General features: G+C 39.5%; 2 protein-coding genes across 2 annotated transcripts; one reads left to right on the plus strand and one right to left on the minus strand.

The window, feature by feature from the left end:
* Positions 1-1,946: 1,946 nt before the first annotated feature.
* On the minus strand, positions 1,947-11,931 carry Ranbp16 (Ran-binding protein 16). Its single transcript, XM_022833402.2, has 5 exons — positions 9,593-11,931; positions 8,772-9,110; positions 8,033-8,186; positions 5,166-6,481; positions 1,947-4,900 (listed from the first exon to the last, which is right to left on the minus strand). Exons 1-5 carry the CDS (start codon positions 10,544-10,546, stop codon positions 4,334-4,336), a joined length of 3,330 nt encoding a protein of 1,109 aa, XP_022689137.1. The 5' UTR covers positions 10,547-11,931; the 3' UTR covers positions 1,947-4,333.
* Positions 11,932-16,104: 4,173 nt separating this feature from the next.
* Positions 16,105-20,505, plus strand: LOC111260553 (ras-related protein Rab-21). The gene is made up of 6 exons (XM_022833412.2): positions 16,105-16,191; positions 16,336-16,431; positions 16,955-17,064; positions 17,445-17,547; positions 17,673-17,802; positions 18,073-20,505. Exons 1-6 carry the CDS (start codon positions 16,168-16,170, stop codon positions 18,225-18,227), a joined length of 618 nt encoding a protein of 205 aa, XP_022689147.1. The 5' UTR covers positions 16,105-16,167; the 3' UTR covers positions 18,228-20,505.
* Positions 20,506-22,249: the final 1,744 nt, after the last annotated feature.

Consider the following 22,249-nt stretch of genomic DNA (forward strand, 5'->3'; position numbering starts at 1 on the left):
AACCATATCTGACTAACTGAACTCAATATTCCCATATCAAATATCAACACGCATGCTTTGTTCTACTAGGTTGCACCTGCATGCATAACATAGTTCCAGACACCTAATAAAAGTCTGGCCGCGGAGGCCAGACTTTATAAGACCATTGTGATTCTATCTGAGATTATTTGAGCCTAGGTGTGTATCACTCCACACATATGCGCTATTAGTCCTAGACTTATTTTGTAGGACGAGGCCGAGAAATTATCTAAGTTTTCATGGGTTACTCAAGACCGTGGTTCAGTCATTCGACGTATATACATTTTAATATAATCACGCTTCGTTGGTCTCCTGGAGCAATGTTGTATAGCAATAGCAGTACCGGACGTAAAACTCGAAATATTTAGGTTATTTGATCGCGTAAGGTATATCCCAGCTGTTGCGTCACTTATCCCTCAAGCATAAAACTGAATCAATAATACTTTTCTAGCCTTTTCAGTTATTCGTCAAGATAAACAGGTACTTGGTATGACCTTTTTTTAGGTATAACATCAACGAATTGCCTTCATCAAGAGTGCGAGTAACAGGAATTGGTCTTGCAGGGTTTATCTGGGGTTTTTCTAACAGACCTGTGAAACAGCATGGCAATTATACAAGCAACTGTGAATTTTGATAATAATAAGACCTTATTTTTAATTCCTTCTTTCCCCCTCATCCCTTATATTCCTTAATAGCAACATCTGGTAATAATTTTAGACAGCGTTGAGATATGAGCCAGCGAGGCAATATGCATGTCAGGTATGGCAATGCATTCAAAGGGATGCACATCACCTTCGTGGACCACGCCACCTTTTAGAATTTCGTCTAGTGGTCATATAGTACAGTTCGCAAATTTTTGCAACCTACTCAGCATAAAAAGCAGGTAGTATCTTTTTTGGGGCATACTAAAGTTATCAAATGGAAAGTATCGCGAACAAATCTCCGGTACCATACATAACGTTAGAATCTCCGTCAACGTTTGTATTGATTCTAAGTTCCACTCAACGCACTTTTTCTCGAGCTAGACGCAACTGTTCATAATTTTATAGTCATGTACGCAGCTACATTTATATTGGTTATTTTGTATTTCGATTTTCCTCACCTTTTTTGAAAACTGAGCAGATGGCATTCTTAAGTATTTTGCTTTGGCCACGTCTCAATAACATCTAGTCTAATAAGACTAATTATTAAAGTACCTGATGTTTGTCATCAACTTGGTGCTCCAAGAAAACAACGTCTAATTTCCCTTGAAAAATATAATTCCACACCATATAGTCACCCCCCATTATCTCGGCACAGTTTGACTGTGACAGATAATTCAATTGTATTGCACGGCTTTTTAAAGCCTCTATGTAAACATATGTCTGACAAGATTGTAACACGAATGTGGATTTGTCTTATTAGTTGTATTCTTACGGATTCTCTATTGAACTGAATACAACTAAAGCTGCTCTGAAGCATATCGTGCGCAGTATTTACAGATTATCAAAACGCAGTGGACTCAGTTATCGATACTAGATATCTTGACTTTAACTAGGTGTTGTTGCTCTAATGGTTACCGGCTTGATCAGTTCATCATAGTTTAAGATATATAAGTAGCCAAAAAAAAGGTAGGGTGCAGGTTTAGGGTTTGGAAAAAAGCGGGGTCTTTACTAATAATGCAAAAAAACAATCTTTTTATACGTTGTTGGACAGCACCTGGAAAGGTACAGAGTTATTAATGGATAATAACAGGTCTGCTCGAGGTTACTACACTGTATCTTCGGGTACGTACGATAGACGAGTTCAACTTTATTTTTGGGAACTTTTAGAAATAAAAAGACGTTTCATATATATATAATAAATACACTCATCAGAATGGAAAGTTCTAGAGTTGAGACTATGCACGCTAATTTATTCGCAGCTGCGAATAAAAAGGAATATAAGACTTAGACGTTTTTCATGGAAAAAAAATATTTATTACAACATTTTCGTTTCTTCGACACCACCATCATTATCATCGTTGTCGTCATCGTTATCTGTATTTTATCATCACAATTTAAAATTCTCACTCTCGCCACTTTCCCACATCTCCTCAGTTCCTTAACACTTTTACAACTCAACTATCTTACCACGACTATCAGTTCTTTTATAATATTTTGCTGTTCTCTGCTTTTTACTATACTTTTCTCATTACCATAGTAATATTTATTGTTACCTCTCACAGTCTTTAGTCGACATTCGTTCCTTAACCAGCCTAGTAATAGCGTAGGTTATCCTTGCCTAAATTATTAGTATTTTGGTGCAACACTTACTGTCCCAAAAGCACTTGTTTTTTACTTGTGGTACTGCCTATCTTCGTGCGATGTTCGCATTCAGATCCAGTTCGCTTCTTGCACACTAGGAGATGTAAGCGACATTTCGAATTAAATCAAGTACATGAAAACATGGGTTCGACAACGAACCCTTGTTTCATATTTTTGTCATTAGTCTTCAAACCCAGTTGTTACGATCCGAACTGTCTAGTTATCCCTATGTCACACCATAGTTGTTATTACTTGTTGCCACTCAGCTTTACAAGTTCCATCCAAAATACTAAACTTATTATCTTGGATCATCTTTGTCTGGAGCTAAACCTCCTTTTATTTTTTACGTTTTCTTGTTCTCTCGATGCACTTTCATCAGTATAACACATTTACTCGTTTATCATATCCACACGTACTCAAAACGCGCATATTACACTCGTGGAAAAGACTACACACACAGATAGACAGAGACATTGCATCCGTTGTGCCGAGGTGTGACGCGGCACTAGTCTATTTTCTCTTGGAAAAAATCATCATCATCGGTGACGAATTAATTACGATAAAGTTGTCCTTTGATATATTTTGTTTTTGTTTTTTTTTTAAATATATTTACCTAAACAGTATGTTTTTCATTGTTAATTCGATTTCATTATTTTTGCATTTTATTCCATTTCGACAACGCATAATACGCACGGCTAGTGGCCTCGATGACAGCTGCGTTTAGGCAAATCGTTACGTTAACTCATTCGCGATGACCCTTAAATGAATCTTTTATTAGACTTAGCTGTCCTCGAAAGCATTTCTCCTTCAACCTGTATAGGAGACATAGACCCTTTATTTCGTGCCACGCATTATTTGCAAACGGCCGAGGTATCCGTATTTTCTGCCATTACTCGAACTAAGTTGCGCTATACCTCACCGGCAGTACACAATGCCCTTTCCTAGCTTACCTTCTCCGGACATGCAACATGATTATCATGAGCCGTCCTTCTTTGCTATTCATGAAGGTTCGTTTTGTGCGTCGGAGTTAACGATTCCGCGATTTTAATTCATTCCTGTTCCGACCAGTTGCTATTCCTGCCGAACTAACAGAAAAGATGACAGTTATATGTCGATGACCACCAATGACATCAATTTTGATTCAAATTATGATAAAACCCGTGCCAGCTGAGGTATCTATTCCCAAAGTTCCAATATCCATAACTTCGAGAACTGCTCTGGTTTGAATCTTCTCTCCAATCCTATACCTCCCCCCCCCCTTTCCCCTCTAGGTTGGCGGAGCTTCTCTTCGGCATTTGTCTACTTCGTAAAGAAAGTTAATTTTTCCTTATAGTCATTTTCTCCCTTCCTATGGTCCTTACTCAATGTGTGTGTGTTTATATTATTTCTGTACCGTCTGCGAAATTCGTCAAACACCTCGTGAGCAGGTGGCAATACCGCTCGACTATTTGAAATTCTTTCAATTGGCCTTCGGTTTGCAAAAATCTACGACGTCTTTTTCTTTTTGTTCGATGCAATAGGCAGTCCATACGTACACAACCTGTAATGACACACTGACGCTATGATATCGTTTACCTTTTTTTAATAGGGTTATTTCGTAACACATATCAGTATCATTCCTTTTCTACGATATTCGCCGTTGTTCTGTCCGTTTCTTTGTTTGCTTTCTATACCATAATTAATACATAACTTCGTCCATATCTAGAAGATTATCGTGAATCGGTGTCCGTTCACCAGAGTTGTGTGCTGTCGGCGTTTGTACGGTTTTGTCTCCACGGTTACCCGGCACATTCGTTATTATTTGTATTAGCAATTATCATATATATCACCTTAAAAGACCATCTACTGTACAGCGTGCTGGGTTATGAGCAAGGGTTTGGTCTTTATGTTCATAAACCTCAACAATACCTCAGCACTTAGACGAAGGCGTTTCTAACGTTATTCTAATCACTTATACTGCGTTAGTCCAATCTAGTATAATAATAATAGTCCGTTCTTCGTATGTGTCTTGCCCAGCCTTGACCAAGCTTTCAGCTCATCATTTCACTGTATGGAAGAGTTGTCGCAAGAACAGAGCTGTTCTGTACAATGATGGTCTGATTTTGGTGCGACTGCTGACCCTTGAGCGAGTCGTTGATGTCTCGCCGGAACACCGATAAATTCATCGTGAATTTGTCTCGATTTTTCGTCAACAGGTTGCGATCAATATCTTGCATGAGCGCTTGGAACCAGCCCATCATCGCCGGACGCTTTTCAATCGGTTGGGCCTCGACGAGTGATAGCGTCAATTGGCCAAAATAGTCGGAATTCAATAGAATTAGACCCAATAGGGGTCGCGACATCGACCACTGATTCCGGCAGTCCTCCCACATAACGATATTAAGTAGTGTTGCTAACATCTGCTGAAGGATCTCCGGATGGTGTTCGAGGACTTGTACACACGTGGGAACGTCAGCCGGATTGGTCGGCTTGGATTTGTTTAAAAACTTAAAAACGTAGCTGACGATGTGGTCGAGAATGGCACAACAGCCTGTGCACACCATTGCATCTAAGGCTGTTAATCCATCCGATACTGAAGAGATGATATAGAGAAATACCTAAAACACCGAAAAACGGAAACCGCCAACAAAGGTTAATATGAAACTTTAGCTTACTAATAAAACTAAATATAAGCAAGTAAGACTAATAGGTACTAGAAGAAAAAAATTATCTCAGCAGATTGGTTGAGAAAGAATATTGTTTCCTATTTTTTCTCTAGAAGCAGAGGTTCTCAAATAATAAGCACGTATATTAATTAACTATTTATTATATATGACGAAGTCATAGTAAGTAGATAATTCATTGCTTTCTCTTTAAATTCACCTGTGGATCGAGCTTGACGATAAAATTCATGTGGTCCAGTGTGAGACACTCGAGCAGGATGTAATAGGTTTGACTCAGCTTAGGGAAATCCAGTAGCGAATCTTGAGGCACTGAGATGAGCATCTTGACAAATGTGTCCAAGCCGTCATCTAACGCCGAGTCTCCGTATAGCTTAAACACGCCAAAATTGACGTAGCCACCACAAAGAGACGATTTCAGCATTGAGAAGCAAATTGAGATACCCTTCAGCTTCATCCGGTATAGCTGGTCCTTGGGCACTTCGCCAATGCTCAAAACCCTAGATCCGTATGTCACCATCATTTTAGATGTCTCCCTAAACAACAGGATGCCGTTGGGTGAAGATACGTCAAACTGAAGCCGCTGCGAACGGTTCTGCACCAGTTCTGCCATAAGTTTCAATACCGGCGTCGTTACGAGAGGCTCGTGGAACCATAATTCGATGGCGCGATGCAGTACGGGAAAGTATTTCGGAAAGATCCAATCAAACAGCATCATGTAACTGGTCTTGGTATTGAACGCCATACTCAGGCCACGCAAGTCCCGAGCAAGACCTATAAGTCCCTTCTTCGCCTCCTCCGAATTGAACATACCAATGTTTTCAGCTGTCATAGTCATTAATTGACTGCCGACGCTTTCCATTGTAACAGTCAAAGGTGCCATGAAGTGCTCGAAACGTTCTTCGTCTTCGCCTAGCTCAATCAACAGCATTCGCCCTAACGACGTATAAAACGTCGTTCGACAGCGGGTATTGCGCGTAGCAGCTGGATAGCCCAGAAATGGAAAGTGTTCAGCGCTGTGATTGTTCAGGATGAACTGAACCTCTTCGAGTTTGATTAATTTACGAACGGACGCATGACCGACCGATAACTCAGACAGAAGATGTAACGTCTTCTGCGTGATCTGTTCCGAGCTGCTCCAGCATTTAAGATTGGTGATAATCTTCCGTACGAACACAGCAAGCACAGCTGAGTCATCCGGCAAGCCAAGAACCTCTGATAGAGCAATATAAACGCTACTCGTCTTCGGCACTTGATCTCCTGCATAAATTCGTCGAAATTGCTCAAAGAAGCTGAGAAGAGCGAGCTCAAGCTTTTCCGATGCAACAGGTATACGACCAGCGCCGTTATTTTGCGGATCCGTTAAGTTCATAAGCTGAAGTACGCGACAAACCATTTGTCCGTCCATTTCGTCCTGTTCCTCTGTAGAAGTGAATGATACCCTACCACCGATCGCGGCTCCAATGATGTATACCATCCATGCTAGCTGAGCTTCTGTCACTTCTTTTTCTTGGCTTCCTGTGATATCAAATCATAAAAGTAAAGGGAAATATTAGGCTGTTGAAAGCATATCTGATGGACCTTGAAATTAAGTAACTTTTTGACTAGTTGAGCTAAAATGATGATTTTTAATACGAAATTACTCCAGACTCTCTAGAAACTTGTGAATAAAAACCAGTGGAGTTTATGTCAGGAGAAATAAGTTCAGAATGAAAAACGTCTTTTAGACATGAAAATCCACTCCCAGTGGTTAAGGTTTTATTCCTCAAAGATTACAGCGCTGCGAAAATTCATCGATGATTATTGAAGACATTATACAAAAAGGCGTTAAATGAGATTATAGCACGTGAATGGTACAAACGTTTCAAGAATGGAGATTAGAGTGTTGAAGACCAGCGAGGGGATTACCAAATGTCAAAACCCGAAAAACAAAATCACAAAATCGAAGAGGCTTTTCACGACCATAGAGTTTAGAATCTCTAAGTTCTAGAATCTAAAAGTTCTATCGGCCAAAACTGGCATTTCACGCGTAATCTGTTACGGAATTATAATTTGAATATTAGAGGTGCGGAAACTGAGTAAAAAATGAGTCCGTGAGTCTACCCAAGGCCAGTGGGAAATGCGCCACATGTACTCTACTTGCAATTTGCGGAACCTGAATCAACACAAAAATGCTTCGATTCATATAGTTTCCATAGAGGAGGCATAATTTGACCTCTGCTGCAAAACGGAGATGTATCAGTTGAGAGAATGGCGTCACAAGAATGGAAACTAATCAAGTTAGATGGCAGTATCGAATTGGTTCAGACGTAAGGTAATGGTGGTACTTGCAATAAACCTCAGGAGAATCTGCTACTACAAGAAACTCATTGAAAATTAAACAATAAACATAGCCCCCAATCTTGAATTTTTCAAGAGATTCATGGACTGTAGGCACGGCAATCAAAAGCATGTGGTCTGGTTACTTGACAACTACATCAGAGCTCGCCGCCGTTCGTCAATTGCTTTCTGAATTGAACAAGAAAATATCCAACGTTGGCTTCAGACTGCTCATTCTTTCAATCCAAATCCGTGTGTTTACTGGGCTTTACATGGCCTAAAAAAGGTATCTAATGGAACAGAACATTGCACTGTCGAGTTACATCAAGAAGCCTTAGATACCTAAATTACATCTGGGAACGCGAATAGTGCGTATCTGGTTATGCAGAACCTACCAAAACGCTGAGACAAGTTTGCAAAAAAAAAGAGAGTACCTCTGACATATATTGAAAAGGTCATCATCCTAGCTCACGTTTAAAATGTACTATAGTCCATCGGAGTAGCTTGTGACAGCCTAAATTAAATTAAAGTTGGCGTTGAATATGCACAACATATATTACCTCTCATAGGTAATAAATTGATGCAAAAAACTACAGATCCTGTTCATTCAATAAAATATTCTAAACCTTTTTCTCTTTCTGGGGGCAAAACAAATGTGCCATCTCGGCCAACTGCATTTCAGATGTGTAAGAAATTTCAGGTGTGTAAGAACGGTTGTTTTTAAATCATGCATGCCAATAGGATACTGACCTTGCTGACAAACTGTCACGGTGGTATCAAACATTTGCACCAGAAGCGCACACGTTTTATCATATTTACACCGGCAAATTACGGAGAACTGGTCGAGTTGCTGTTGAACCATACCGATATCGTCCAAAGGATCTTCCAAGTTCTGCCGCACAACCTAAACTCAGGGTATGAAGACGGAAGTTAACCTCGGTAATTGAAAGTACAGTTCCCCAAGGTACAATAGAACATAGGTGAACGGTAGTGTACGATGAAAGTAATAATGCTATTTTATTAAATCGTGTATTACCACCGTGCAAATAAGTTAGCTTCTACAAGCAAATTAAAAGAGAACGTACAATTAGTCAGCTACAACATCTTATAGACTATCTCAGTTTATAGTAGATATAGACTGCATAAAGGAGGAACAGCCGTCGCATATCTTTTGTTATCTTGTAATAAGCGCACACTGACACCAACATATACGTAGCCCGATATATGCTTAATGGTCTTAAACCAAAATTCATTTCTTATTGTGTGTAAGCCGTGACAGCGATATTTAACATTTATTCTAAACATACAATGATTGCCTTCATGTACACATACGATACATGCAGCAGATCATTCTTATCAGTATGGAAGCTATTTTGGTATTGCTAGTCAATTTTCCTTCCCGAGAAGAGAGACGTTTCCATTCACTGACTTAGACTCACTATATCGGGTGTAAAAGAAGAGATAAAGAAAACACCACACACACACACACCTTTGCTGCAATTTCAAGACGAGATGTTATATATGCTTGAACAATCTGGGGAGTGTATACTTCAAGCATGTGCGGTTCCGTTGCCTTTACGTAGGACATCGAGGCGACCATGCGCTGCCATAGGCTCAACAGGTAGTGAAGGCTATTCGCACCGAATTGAGTCATCTGAATGCACGTGACTGTGAATTCGCTTATGAGCCGAATCGTATCCGCGTAACTTTCCACCTTGACCAGTTCTCCTAGTTGATAGTTGCTTTTTAACCGCGCCAACAGGCGGCAAAATTCATGACAACTACTTTGCTCGGCAAGGCCCTGCGGGCTTTCGAGGATCTTCTTTACCTAAAATCAAGTCGAAAAGCACAACAGAGTTTAGAAGAAAACGTCAAAGTATTTTACTTGAAACGCTATTGAACAAGACAAAGGTAAATGGGTCAATATTTGAAAAGAATAAAATGAAGCAATTTCCAGAAACGGAGAGGTCCACTTCTTCACACACATGGTGTGAACGTACGTACTGGTAATGATATATCAGTACAGAATACAATAAGGTAAGTATGAACAGTACATATTTAAACCAGTAAAAAGCAAACACACGACAAAGGTTTTCACCCATTTAACTAATGAAATTAAATATAATGCTTTAATTAGATACGATGCTCCTATGATATAAACATGCGATTTATCATTATACTCAAATTAAATAGTTAAATATACTATAACTTGGCACAAGGTTCCTTACACAGCCCGTATGTAGACTGTGTATGTTCAAAGGCTTAGTGCGCTCTTAGATAGACTTACGCTCTTCTTCGACATCTACTCACCCCATCAACAAGATGTGATAGAAACTTGGCTCGTTCCGTGTTGTTGAACAGCGACCGACGAACAGAGGCAATCTGCACGGCGCAGCTGAGCGCCACGGAGGCCATCGGTGATGGTAAGCATTGATACAAATCAAAAAATAACTGAACTGTATTGCTTCCCTCACCAGGCAGCCCTTCGAGAAAAATCGGCCTCCATCCTGTAGGTATCTGAACGGTGCATAGATCGTCACTGCTCTCATCCGGCGAAGTGCCGATAAAATCGAAGGTCAAGCAGTTGTACGCTAATCGCAGCAGGTGGTTGAGGGGTGCGGCCATGGCCGGATCTTGCGGCGATGCTCGGCACATCTTCAGTCCCTTTTCTAGGAGTTCACAGGCCATCCGGAAGATATCAAAGAGCTGGTTATCTCGAAATGACGAAGCAATCTTGCGTTGCTTCGTAAGACTTCGGTGGGCTTCAGCTTCGGAGATGTGATTGACTTCGGATACCAACTGAGCTAAAAGCTGCACGGCGATGATGCAATGCTCGTTTGAGGCCATTACGTATGCACGAAGCTGTTCGGTGACGTTCCGGAATGGAAACGCACCATCCTTTGTTTCTTCGAGCCAACCGTGCTTCGTGATCCGCGCGAACAGTTGGAGCATACCTTGCACGACAAAAGCTTGAAGATTGGCTCGCTGACAAAGATACTGCAGGATGTAGTCGCGGACATCAAGCCGCTGCTGTAACGTCAACTGTGACGGAGTCCGACTAACAAGCTTGGTCAATGTCGTGACGGCGAGTACCTGTGAATATGGTGAACTGCCGCGCTCTAGCAACAGCCGGCACTTACTCAGGCAGTCGGGGCTGTGAGAAAACTGCACGAGGCTCTTTTCGGCCAATTGCCTCTGCGCGGGGTCAGCCGCTTCATACAGCTGCGTGCAAAGTCTCTCAATTTGTTCGATCTCAGCGTCCATCGTTGGTAACTGAATGATGGCTCCGTGCTTATGCTGCGGTTGCCGTCGCTGATAATGCTTCAGCGACAAATATGGGATGATACAAAATTGATACCCAGCTGCAAATGTAATCTTGTGCTTTGCTGTGTCGTCCTGCAGGCGTCAATCACTCAGAAATCGAATATAACGAAAAGGACGACCCTTCGAGGGGTAGTTTGTGGGAGCAGTGCTAGTAATAAATAGATATATAATAGTTGTTGCTGATGGATTTGTTGTTAAGCCCAGCTCCCAGCCGCAGAATTATGATTACCAGATGTACCGGTTTAGTTGTTCATATACTGACGCACTACATCAACTCTTGTTACCTATACAACAAACATCCTTTTTTGTACGTCTTCGCCACTCTACACGACTACATTCACCACTGTAGACTCTATATGCTAAATCGATTCTATTTGCCGTCAGTTTCCACTTCCGATCGTCGTCCCAATGGTTTGCGTCGACGACCAGTGAGCAAATAGTTTTTCATGCCGGCGGCAACAGCGCGGGCAATGCAGCGCCTCCACGATTGCTGCCTCCCTCTGAATTCGGCATTAACCGCTGACTGGCGGCTAGCGACGGCTCTGCGCGTCGTTCATTCGTTTACCATTAACACGGAATCTAGGTCCTACCACCTGTGCGTTGTGACGATCGCGATATAACGAAAAAAAAAACGACGTACGCAACTTTCAACGTTTCTGCTGCTAAGCAAACCACTCGGCAGCGTGAACACTGCGTACGGTGGTGGCAAATGAGAAAAAACACCGCCGAAAACACAAACCGACCAATGAAACGGGCCCACCGCCGGTGTCGATCAATACAGTCAACCTTACAGCACGGACAGACAGACACAGAGATTAAATGCTCGCTCAGCACTGCGGGCACTTTTACTGCTGTGGTTTAGTCCACGACTTGAGAATGCTGCTGCTCAACGGCGATACCAACACCAGAAGCAGTCGTCAGTAGGCAGGGTACCACTCGCGGCGCGAAGATCCAAAATTGTTAAGCGACTATCGCTGGCGCCGTCACTAGCGATGATACGACGACATCGAAAAACGAATAACGAACGGTAAATTACTTCGGGACAGAAGACGACGATAACAACGACGACGAGAATATTTCGGCAGGTAGGAGAAGACGCGGTCGTACCGCGCTCTCTAATGTCCTGCCATGCAGTCGTAACAAGACGAATCGCGCCAGCCGAAACAATAACAAAGCAGCTTGAATCGTTTTAGTTCGAACCACGGAACCTGATTGCTGTTGTAGGTTGATAGCGGCACGGCGATAACAGGTTTAGCAATCCGCATTTTCAGAACAGTGAAAATCTTTACGCGCTAAAAACATAATAATGAATACGTGCCTGTAGTCGGTCATTATGGGTAGCTGCTATTATCAGTATGGGTAAATGGATTGGCCGAACATTATAATAAATAACGCATATAAAGCTGAGGGAGACTCTGACTCTATCGCATGCGATTGCTTGTTAAATGTCGCTTGGTATCCTTATTTTTATTGACTTGGTAATTCTACTTCTTAAAAATATCGATTACAAGTTAAGCCGTATCAGAGCGACAAATGATGTTACCTTTTTTTGCCCCACTGACTTGCAAATTTCATTTTGAATTTTTGCGCCGTTAACAGGCATCCTCATCAATGCGTTCATTTTGTTTTAAGACGAGTTTCTCGCTCCTCAGAGGAAGCGCTTATAAATACGTTCTTTGCCCATGACAATATTTGATACGTACTAGCTTGTGTGATAAAGAGCAAGCTTACCTTTTCAAAAGGAATAATAAAAACCAACACAAGGGCTCTGCTAGTGCTTAAGCAACAATAAAATAGTGCTATTTATTAAAAAAAGTAATCTCACTTTATCTAAGCCATTCTCTCGTTGTGTCTGTTAATTCGCAACACGTTCTGAATTCTGAACGTTTGGGAATGCTACTTTATAATTGTTTGGTTATACTTAAAAAAGCCTGGCATGATTTTTATCGAGACTGAACACTGTCATAGGACCGCGACGAACACAGTTGACAGCAGAGAGCAATTCAAAAACATACCGCCAAAATCATGTTTGTTCGCATCTCGTGGCGTATTTTGATGTAATTGCCTCCCTCTCCGCTACCGATGTGTTGGTAATATCGCTCCGCCAACAGAATGTCAACAACAGACAGAATGTCGCACGGTAGTGCCTGTTGCATTGCAGTTGTTGTTGTAGCTGCTATCCCGTGTCTACGATGCTATCGACACATTGTTAATGCACGGAATAGCCAATTTGTGAACTAATGTCATGCTGAAACAAGCAGTGCCTAATAAAACAAGTTATTTAGTCAGATACAACTGGAAGCTGTGCGAATTACCAACTTGAGCGTACTGATTGGCCGCTTGCTAAGGCCGCAACAGGTCGCAGTTAAACCAAATAATAGGGAAGTTATTCAACACTGGTATACCACACAGCTGAAGGTAAGTGTTTTGCTACGGTATCGCGCCTGTGACCAATAAAGAACTAGAAGTACGCAAAGTCTGTCCATCAGTAGATGCAGCAGATGCGGAGAATAAAATAGTTGACTTAATTAAGCTTATTGTTGCCTTTTTTGTTTATTTATATTATTGTTGATGCTATTTACGTACGGACAGTTTCTCTATTTCTGCTTGTTATTGCCCCAACAGGTCCTTTAGGTCCACTTCTCTGACGTGCACATGTATCTAAACTGAAAAGCTGCAGTCTTGTAAACAGTCGCATACAACAACAGAGTGGTCGCTGATCTTCTAATAATTATAACCACTCTTGAAATGAACTGGAACATGCAACGTATTCTTTGTTTTATAAAACCCTGCCCGAGTCATGGCTGTTGCCGTTTTCAGCAAATATCGAAATCGGTTTATCCATGAATTATACACAGTATAACTGGCTCTTTTAAATGACTGTAATAAAATTATAGACGCTATACAACAAGCGCTTATAGATATCAGATGATATTTTTTATTATGCTAATCTGAATTGATAGCATAGAAACGATAGGCATTTTCGAATTGCGCATAGTTGTTGTTTGGCGATGAAATTAAAATATTATTTAAAAGTTATAAATGTTATCGTTATCAAGGGAAACCTTTATAAAGATAACTTTTCTTTTTAAAAGTTTCTTCGATGAGCCAATAATGATTTCATTCAAGTATTTAGATTTAAATAATTAAAATAATGGTGATGAAAAGGATTAGTGTAGTTGTGCAGGCGCATACGTAGCAATGACATCTAGGAAAATATAATGAATACTCGACTTACATTGTTTTGCCACTTCTGCGTTACAGTACGCAATGGTGTGATCGTTGAAATCGCTGTCATAGCCAAACCGTTTCAATTGTGTTCAAGTAAGGGTGTGGGTTCTTCGTATACGAAAGGTGCACGTTATGTAGGAACGTCTTACAGCCACCTTTTACCACAAGGTGAGCCTTTTTTGGTGCACAAAGCTCTGTAACGCGAAGCCCAAGGTTATACTGAGCTTGGATATTCCCAACAATAGCCTGTCTGCTGTAATTTAGGGCCATTACTAATGCAAGCCCGGTGTAAGTCCAATCTTAGATAGATTCGTAGACACTTCGTATCATAGAATTTAACTAAAGATCAAGAACACCATAACAATTTTCTTTGAAATAATCTACACATAGTGGTTAAAACAGGTCGACAGGCTTTGCAAATTGAAAACATGGCTATGTTAACTAGAACTATTTGGTTTATATCGTACTATGTAGTTCCTTGTAGCAACATATTTACATATCGCATAGCCAATATCTACTCTTATATCGATTTATAATATGAAGATGAAATGTAGCCAAGAGACCAAAAAATTATTTTGTGCTTGTCAACATTTTGGAAATGCTCGGCATTTCGTGTTGTTGTCAATCATGCATGTGAAGAATAAACGTAAATGACTTTCAATTCTACTCCGGTTATATCATTTCGGAGTTTAATAGATTGACGTCATTTTTAAAAAATTAGACTTCCGACCGTTAGAAGCGTTTGTTTTCTTTGAATAGACCATACAATCACAATTCACGCTTGATATAAAGACGGTTCATACAGGAGCTCGATACCCTGCATTGTTTACGCAGTTAGATAACAGAATTATTAGGGTCTACCAGGTTGCAGGTTGTCTTACTAGTACCCGACACGACAAGTACAAGCTTGGCAAACTTGCCAACACTGAAGTGATATGAAATTGACTGTTATCACCAAATTAAATCGGATTAGTTGACATTCATTGCAATCACATCTATAGTTGTTATTATACAGTGTTTCAGTCGATATGAAATTTGGTGAATTGCCACTTGACGTTCCGCTTCAAAGAGTGGATATTGACATAAGAAGTCAATATTCTCTCTTTGCGCTCGGGTGGTTAGATTAAGTTCGACAAGCAATCGCACAGTAGTTTATCATTATATACCTATAAACTGTGCGTTCTTTAAGAAGCAATTCATCGAGTTATCTGCGATTAGTTTGTAGTTACTGAGCTTTTTTTTTTGTTTTTTAAATTTTTGTAATTTTATTTTTGTTACAGTTTTTGAATACCTGGATTATATGATAACCAGTTGAGAAATGGCGCTGGCATTTGTGCAAAATAAGTATCTTGCAAAAATGATTGATTTGATAGTTTGAGAGTTATTAACCGGTCAAACGTTCCACTGTTTCATATCAGAAACAATGATCCCATTGTTCTAACTGCATGTGGCCTCTGGTTGCCATGTAGATTTGTTTCGTTCAAGGACAGCTGTTTGAGGCCGTGAATTACCTTATTAGATTATTGCGGATAGTGGAATGATAACACAGTCTGACTACCCAAGATGCTTTAAGAAATGGTAAATGAATGTTCCAGTGCTAAAAAACTTCTGAAGAAGACTGCTATTATATCGTTTACATAGCGTTTCGAAAATGACTCGCATACGAACGTGAACAATGATAGAGTATCATACAGACGCAGATTAACAATAATTGACACAGATCTGTCCTTTACAGCCACAGCAGCAACAGTGACATTCGAATTAATCAACCGCAATTACCCGGTAGAACCCATTACCGGAGTCTGTTGAACATATAAAAGTAAATATGTTTAAAACCTATGTTGTGGATAACTTAATCAATAGCTTTTTCGTTTATCCCAGTGTCTACTATGCAAAAAAGTTTCTCCTTTAGTTTTTTTCTTTATCTCTTTCATGAATTTCTTCTATCTATAGAGAAAAGTTAACAGATTCAAACGTGGTTAATCTGTTGAATCGGTCGAACTATCCGTAAAGGGTTTGGCAAGCACGTTTCAGATGAAAATTTGTGTGACCTGATGACTCTTAGGAGGTCGACGGGCGTGTTTCGCGCTTAACTTGGTAATTTTGACCACTATTGCATTTTATATATTCCAAGAAGCATTGTCGGGACGAACTGATGTATATTATTCAATTACATTTTAACCAAGAATCTGTTCATTTCTATACTATAAAGTACTTGAATTTTATCTTCTACAAAATTTCTCTCACTGTTTACAGGTATTGAGAAGAGACGAAACCAAGCGATTGTAATAGCTGAGGTGTATTCGGAGGAAGAGGGTCACCTGATCGTCATGACGAGCGCGTTTAATTTTAAGGTAGGCATCACCGAGCCGAAGTGGTACCTGAAAAAAAAAACACGTAATGGTTCGCATATTATGTCGTAGCTTGGAGCAAAAATCATCACCTTATATCCAAAAGTTCTGAACATTGAATTCATTGTTTGGTTTTGCCCTAATCAGGTGGTTCTGTTGGGAGAAGGCTGTGTGGGCAAAACATCAATGATACTCCGTTATGTTCAGGATCGATTTAACGATCAGCATTTTTCGACTGTTCAGGTAAGGAATGATTAGAAATCTAGTGGGAGCTGTAGCATCGTTAACACAAAAGAACATACCACCAATCAGAAATTTCTTATGCCTGAAACTGCTATGGTATTGGATGGTGTGGTCACAAAAGTTACTTCAAAATATGATATCCCTATAGCGAAACATAATTGTGGAGCCTCTTCACATCACGTAAAAATTGCATTTCATTCATTGGGGCATCTGTAATGCCCCTAGATAATCCTATGTAGGGGTCATTATCGATTTACACCCTTTAGCGTTGATCCAGCTTATTCGATCTTATGACAATATTTTTGTCTTAGGCTAAAATTACGTTGTTTGTGATTCAACCACCAACACTATAACGCAATGCAATGCATTAAACGTTTTGAGGCAGCTAAGTACGATATCAGTACTAGAGTACGTTTGAAAATTTCTGCCCCAGCAATCACCAGGACTATTCTTTTTTGCTTGCCTGATTTTTTAAGTTTACTATGGAAGTTTAATACTTACTTGGTATTATTTTTTATCGTAGGCTTCGTATTTGACAAAAACGGTAGCCATTGGGATGAAAGTGGTTACATTAAACATCTGGGACACGGCCGGACAGGAAATTTTCCATGCTCTGGGACCAATATATTATAGGTATGTATGGTTGAAGAATAGGACGGTAGGTCAAGTCTAACTGGTCGAAGACAACTCCTGTTAGATTAATACTTAATTGTTTTTCGGGAAATTAAATAAACACTTCTCAGAAAAAAAAATCTTTAATTACATTGTATTATGTCAAATAAATTATCAAATGCTACTTGGTAAGTGACTGAAAATTGATAACTTATATTATTCCTGAATTATCTAGTATATATAAAGGGGGGCCATGAGTGACGTACTTGCTAAACCATTGTCAGTTGCTTCATACATTAACCCACCATTTTCCATTTAACGACAATTCATTCAAGTAAAGCGTTTGTTAGCTTCTTACTTCTTATAGGTATGCCATCACACATTTGTCTTTTGCCTTACAGAGATTCAAATGGAGCGCTTTTAGTTTATGATCTAACGGACGAGGACTCGTTTCGAAAGGTGAAGAATTGGGTAATGGAGCTCAACAGGATGCTAGGGGATGAGGTTTGTGAACTCGGCAGTTCTAATTAGTTGTTCAATATAGCTCCATTAAGGAAACTAAATGACCCCTTTTTGTCATCGAAAAAGAACTGTAAGGTAGTAATGTAACGATTTCTGCAACTTTTCAGGTTGTCCTGGTACTCGTAGGCAATAAAAGTGACTTAGAAGGGTCAAGAGCTGTACCGTTAGCAGAAGCTGAGCGATATGCTAAATCAGTGGGGGCCGCTCATTTTCAAACTTCAGCTAAGCTTAACAGAGGTGACACCCAAATTTCAGACACTGATTTTTTTCTTAGTTTTTTTTTATGAGTTGATAAAATCAGCTTTTAATATGTTTCTACACGAAGAAAAGTTACAACAATAAACTTTGAAATAAAGAACGATCGTAGGCTTGCGTGAAATGGCACTCGATTGAATTTTATACTCGTAAATTCTCGTCACTAACACAAACAGTATAAGAAAATATGAAAATTTACTCCATAAAGAACTATAAAATGAGAGACTGTGTTCATCTTCATTTTTCTTATAGGCATCAATGAGATGTTCCTCTACTTATGTAGCAAGATGCTCGAGAAAAACGCTAAACTGCAGGATCGTCGCGCTTCTCAAGCTAATGCCAGAAATCGTCGGCTACAGGTTGAATCAGAAGAGGAAGTTCCACCTTCGTCAAATAAATGTTGCTAAACAATGAAACCATAGCGGCGTGTGGCTAGCCAACCAAGTTTCGTATGCAATTTCGAGGCAACGTTCTTGCTGGATGTTAGATAATCGTTGATGTTGCTATTATTGTTTGCGTAGTTCCGTTATTAATACTATCAACTAAACTTAATAAACTAAGCTTAGTGGTAAATTTCGCTGGTGTCACATAGTCAAATACAAGGTGTTGCCAGCGGGTAGCAGTGAGTGCTAGCTATGAAATCGATTACGGACCAAGAAAAACAAATGACTGTGGATGCTCAGAATCAGTAGTTTTCGAGATGAAAGAAACAATGTGTATGTGTGTATATGAAATCGCTAATGCGATTTTTGTCGAGAGAGATGATAGGCTACTACCATCTTAAATCACGATTTTTTGAAAAAAATTTTATTGTACTTTTGTTTTATTGCAAGCGGACCAATTCTCTTTGGAGTCGGCTCGCCCCATATAATAGTTTGGAGTGTTACCCAAGTGCTCTCTACTAAGTGAGTTCGGCCGCTGTCGTTATTTTACATAACGCTTTAATATCCTGCCAGAAAACATGATGGACGGATATCTATTATAGCCGTATTATTTGGCTTTTTATAAATAGTGTACTGCGTACCGATTACCGCGGTCTATGGACATATTCTGTTGGTATATCGCCAATATCACCAGACGCATCGCTTACTGATGAAGGCAAGCTAGAGCAGATGAACAAGAAACCTGATCTGGTTTTTTCTTCTATATTTTATTTATACATGCGTAGCACGCATGCTCGAGAATAGTTGATATGTCGTACGAACGTAGCAACAGCCAAAGTTCGCGCAAAGCTAGCACTTCCAATGAATAGGAAGAGACACAAAACGTAATTTTACACTAAAAAAGTAATAAATTACCGAAAACTAATGAACTGTACTCATGTAATTGTCGCTATAATAAGTAATATAATTAAGCAATGTGTACCAGGCATGAAGTAACCCAGGTTAAAATATTTTCAGCGCACATTCACCGTATTATTCCTCCAATAGAGATTTGTATTTCTTCAGTCTTAAAAAAATTGTCACCTATTTTGGCACCTGTGTAAATGCTGTCTGCCTCAACCAATTTTGTCTTTTTCCTGTATGAGCTTATATCTCTGCGTCACACGTGTTTTTTGCACCCGAGTTAGCCATAGATCCCGCATGATGTCTCGCAGGCAAAAGTGTCGAAATTTTCAAACGAATTTCTACGAAGAGAGTTTGAACAAAGCGTGTTAATGTTATTGCAAGTAAGGTGTTTTATTGTGCCAAGGGTAGTCGCTTTAAATTACTGGCTTGTAGGTTAAAATAGCAGTGGTATACATAAGCGAACAAAAAGAACAAGTGCTATAAAGAACATCAGGCAGGAGCATAGTATATCGGAACTATATACATAAAAGAAAAAGAAGAAATATATATACTTTTTTGTTGTCAACAAAAATGAAAAAAGGAATAAAGATAAACGAATTCACTGCGAGGCTACGTGTGATTACATTGTGTGACCGCGCTAGAGTTGCAAATTGTAAACTAGATGAAATCACAGCTTACAACTTAAAGCTTGTCAAATTTTGTAGGCTTTCCCGCTTTCAATTATATTTTATACATGCATGTGATAAAGAAATACTTCATTTCTAAACATGTAGGCAAGAGGAATAAATTCAGTCATCATCGGTTGTGCCTTATGATAATCAAACTTCAAACCGAAGTATCGTATGATGAAAAGTTCGGCTAGTTTAAGTTAGGAGACTAATGCAACAGCAAGCTGCCGTACAGTTAAATAAAAAAAAAAATTGTTGTATTGCTTATTTTACGTTGCCATTCACTGTGATGTATGCGCGTGTATCTACACAAATATCAATGCTGAGCAAACTGCTGATGTAGAAGTGCGATATTCTTATAACATAATAGATCTGCTGCGCTTTATATTGAATATGCGGAATCACAATGAATAATTTTAGGACACAATTATAGTAAAAAAGACGCACCGAAGAAGCATCTATGAGCAACAGACGGAATGAGAATGAAAGGTGCACAAGAGCCGCCAAAGCGCTGCCTAAGTTCCATTCGGCTGGTGCCTATGCTAGGCCTAACGCTATGTAAACTGAATTTAATTTACCATTAGATTAAAAAAGAGCAGATTTTTTTCTCTAAAGTTATTGCTAAACGGTAAAGTATAAAATAGCAGTATAATAGGAATTCAGTGCTGAGGACTGTTATTTTTTTTCTTCTATTACTTAATAAAAGGGAATATGTTTCTGTCGCATCATGGCTTCCTTGTTAATCGACGCCAAATACACGGAAAGGAATAGTGAGATTTATGGTTGACGCGTAGACAATATGTAGTCGCTTGTCTTCAGCAATGTATGTGTTAGATTTGAAAGTACATGAGAAGGTAATGACCGCTTTAGTTTATTGTTTCCCTTTTCCTATTTATCTTATGCTAAAAAAACAGGTTTTATTTACTATCGGAAAAGTGCAAAACTGTCTTGGTTCACATTACGCAACCTGATCTCAAATGTGTGCATGGGGCGGAAAAGAGCAAATTTTATGATTTTAATTCTGTTCCGGTGTCAAAAAGGCAACACAATAAATATATTCTGTGTATGGTAAAGGCTTAGAGCTAAGAGGTATAGACCGATCCATTTATTCTTCTTTAAAAAGATGGCTCAAAGCGATCATGACTGAACTCGAACATTGGAGTGAGGTGTATTCTTTGAGCCGAAAATCTAATTTTTGAATTTAGCAAGCCACTGCTGAGTAGCACTCTCAATTATATAATTCTATCTTAAGTATATGCTGCATCTATATTAGGTTGTTCCGGAAGCTTTCTAGTGGCAGAGAAATATGGGCGAGAAGTATTAAAAATTATGTCCTTCGTTGCCAGAAAAATCTCTTTGAAGCTCGAACTTAGAGTAAATTTTGGGAACGATTCGAACTAAATGGTTCATTTAAGGATTGAAAAATGAACACAAAATGCAAAATGCTAGATGTACGTTCCTCGAGAAGCAGTTCTTATTCGATAATTTCTCTGAGCGTTGTACTTGATATGGACGTAAACAACATAAACGTCGAATATCGTGCTTATTTCAGCTTAATTTCTTTCTATAGCAGAATATATTACCTAGAATAGACGAGTGGTCTATTTGGAAGGAGGTTTTCATCATCAAAATGGGGCTTTACAGATTTTAGTTCCAGCGTAAACCTGCGAATTGCGTTTCACTGAAGGATGAACTTGAATCAGTTACCGCAATACCTAGCTTAGTTTAGAGTCAATACGTTTTCGGTAAGATTATAAAGTATTTTACGGACTTGAGTCTGAATCTGCTAGGTCTTTCATGACCCGTAACGTAGCAGTCTAAGCCATCGTTTTGAACCTAACCTAACCTTAAGTAATAACACATACCGCTTGTATTTTTATCTGATTTCGTGTTTTATTTGAGCGCAATTTATACCCACTACCTCCGTAGTTTGTTGCTTTTATGAGCCTTGCTTATCGCGGTCAATATGGATTCTAACTAAACATTTATAGACGTCTTGCTAACCCTAATATTTTGTCGTTTCCACTTTCATTGGGTAGACCTGTTTAGCTGCTAGTAGCTGCAATCACACATCTGTGTCTTATAATACTTAACTCCGCATTGGTCATCCACATAAACATATAATGTATTACATACTAATTCTATACAGACAGTAGGACTTTATATTATCTAACGCTTACATGCACATAAAAATGATGAAGTGAGTCAGCACAAGCAAACAAATCTGCACACGCTGAGCGTTTAAACATAGTTCTCATTTCCGATTCATTCCGAAACATTAATTTCCGATAATGGCGGCTAAGCGTTGGTGCAGCAGATTGCATACCTTCGACCGCGTCATCAGTTGCCGCTGTCCATCCAGGTTTTATTGAAGGAGGCGTCATTGTGTAATTCTACAACAAGTACTAATCAGCGATATGGTCCGCTCAACGCGTCCCTTTGATAGCCACCGTAACTTAGTCTTTTGTTTCC

Source organism: Varroa jacobsoni, unplaced genomic scaffold (assembly GCF_002532875.2).
Source record: "Varroa jacobsoni isolate VJ856 unplaced genomic scaffold, vjacob_1.0 scaffold_452, whole genome shotgun sequence".
NCBI lineage: Eukaryota > Metazoa > Arthropoda > Arachnida > Mesostigmata > Varroidae > Varroa > Varroa jacobsoni.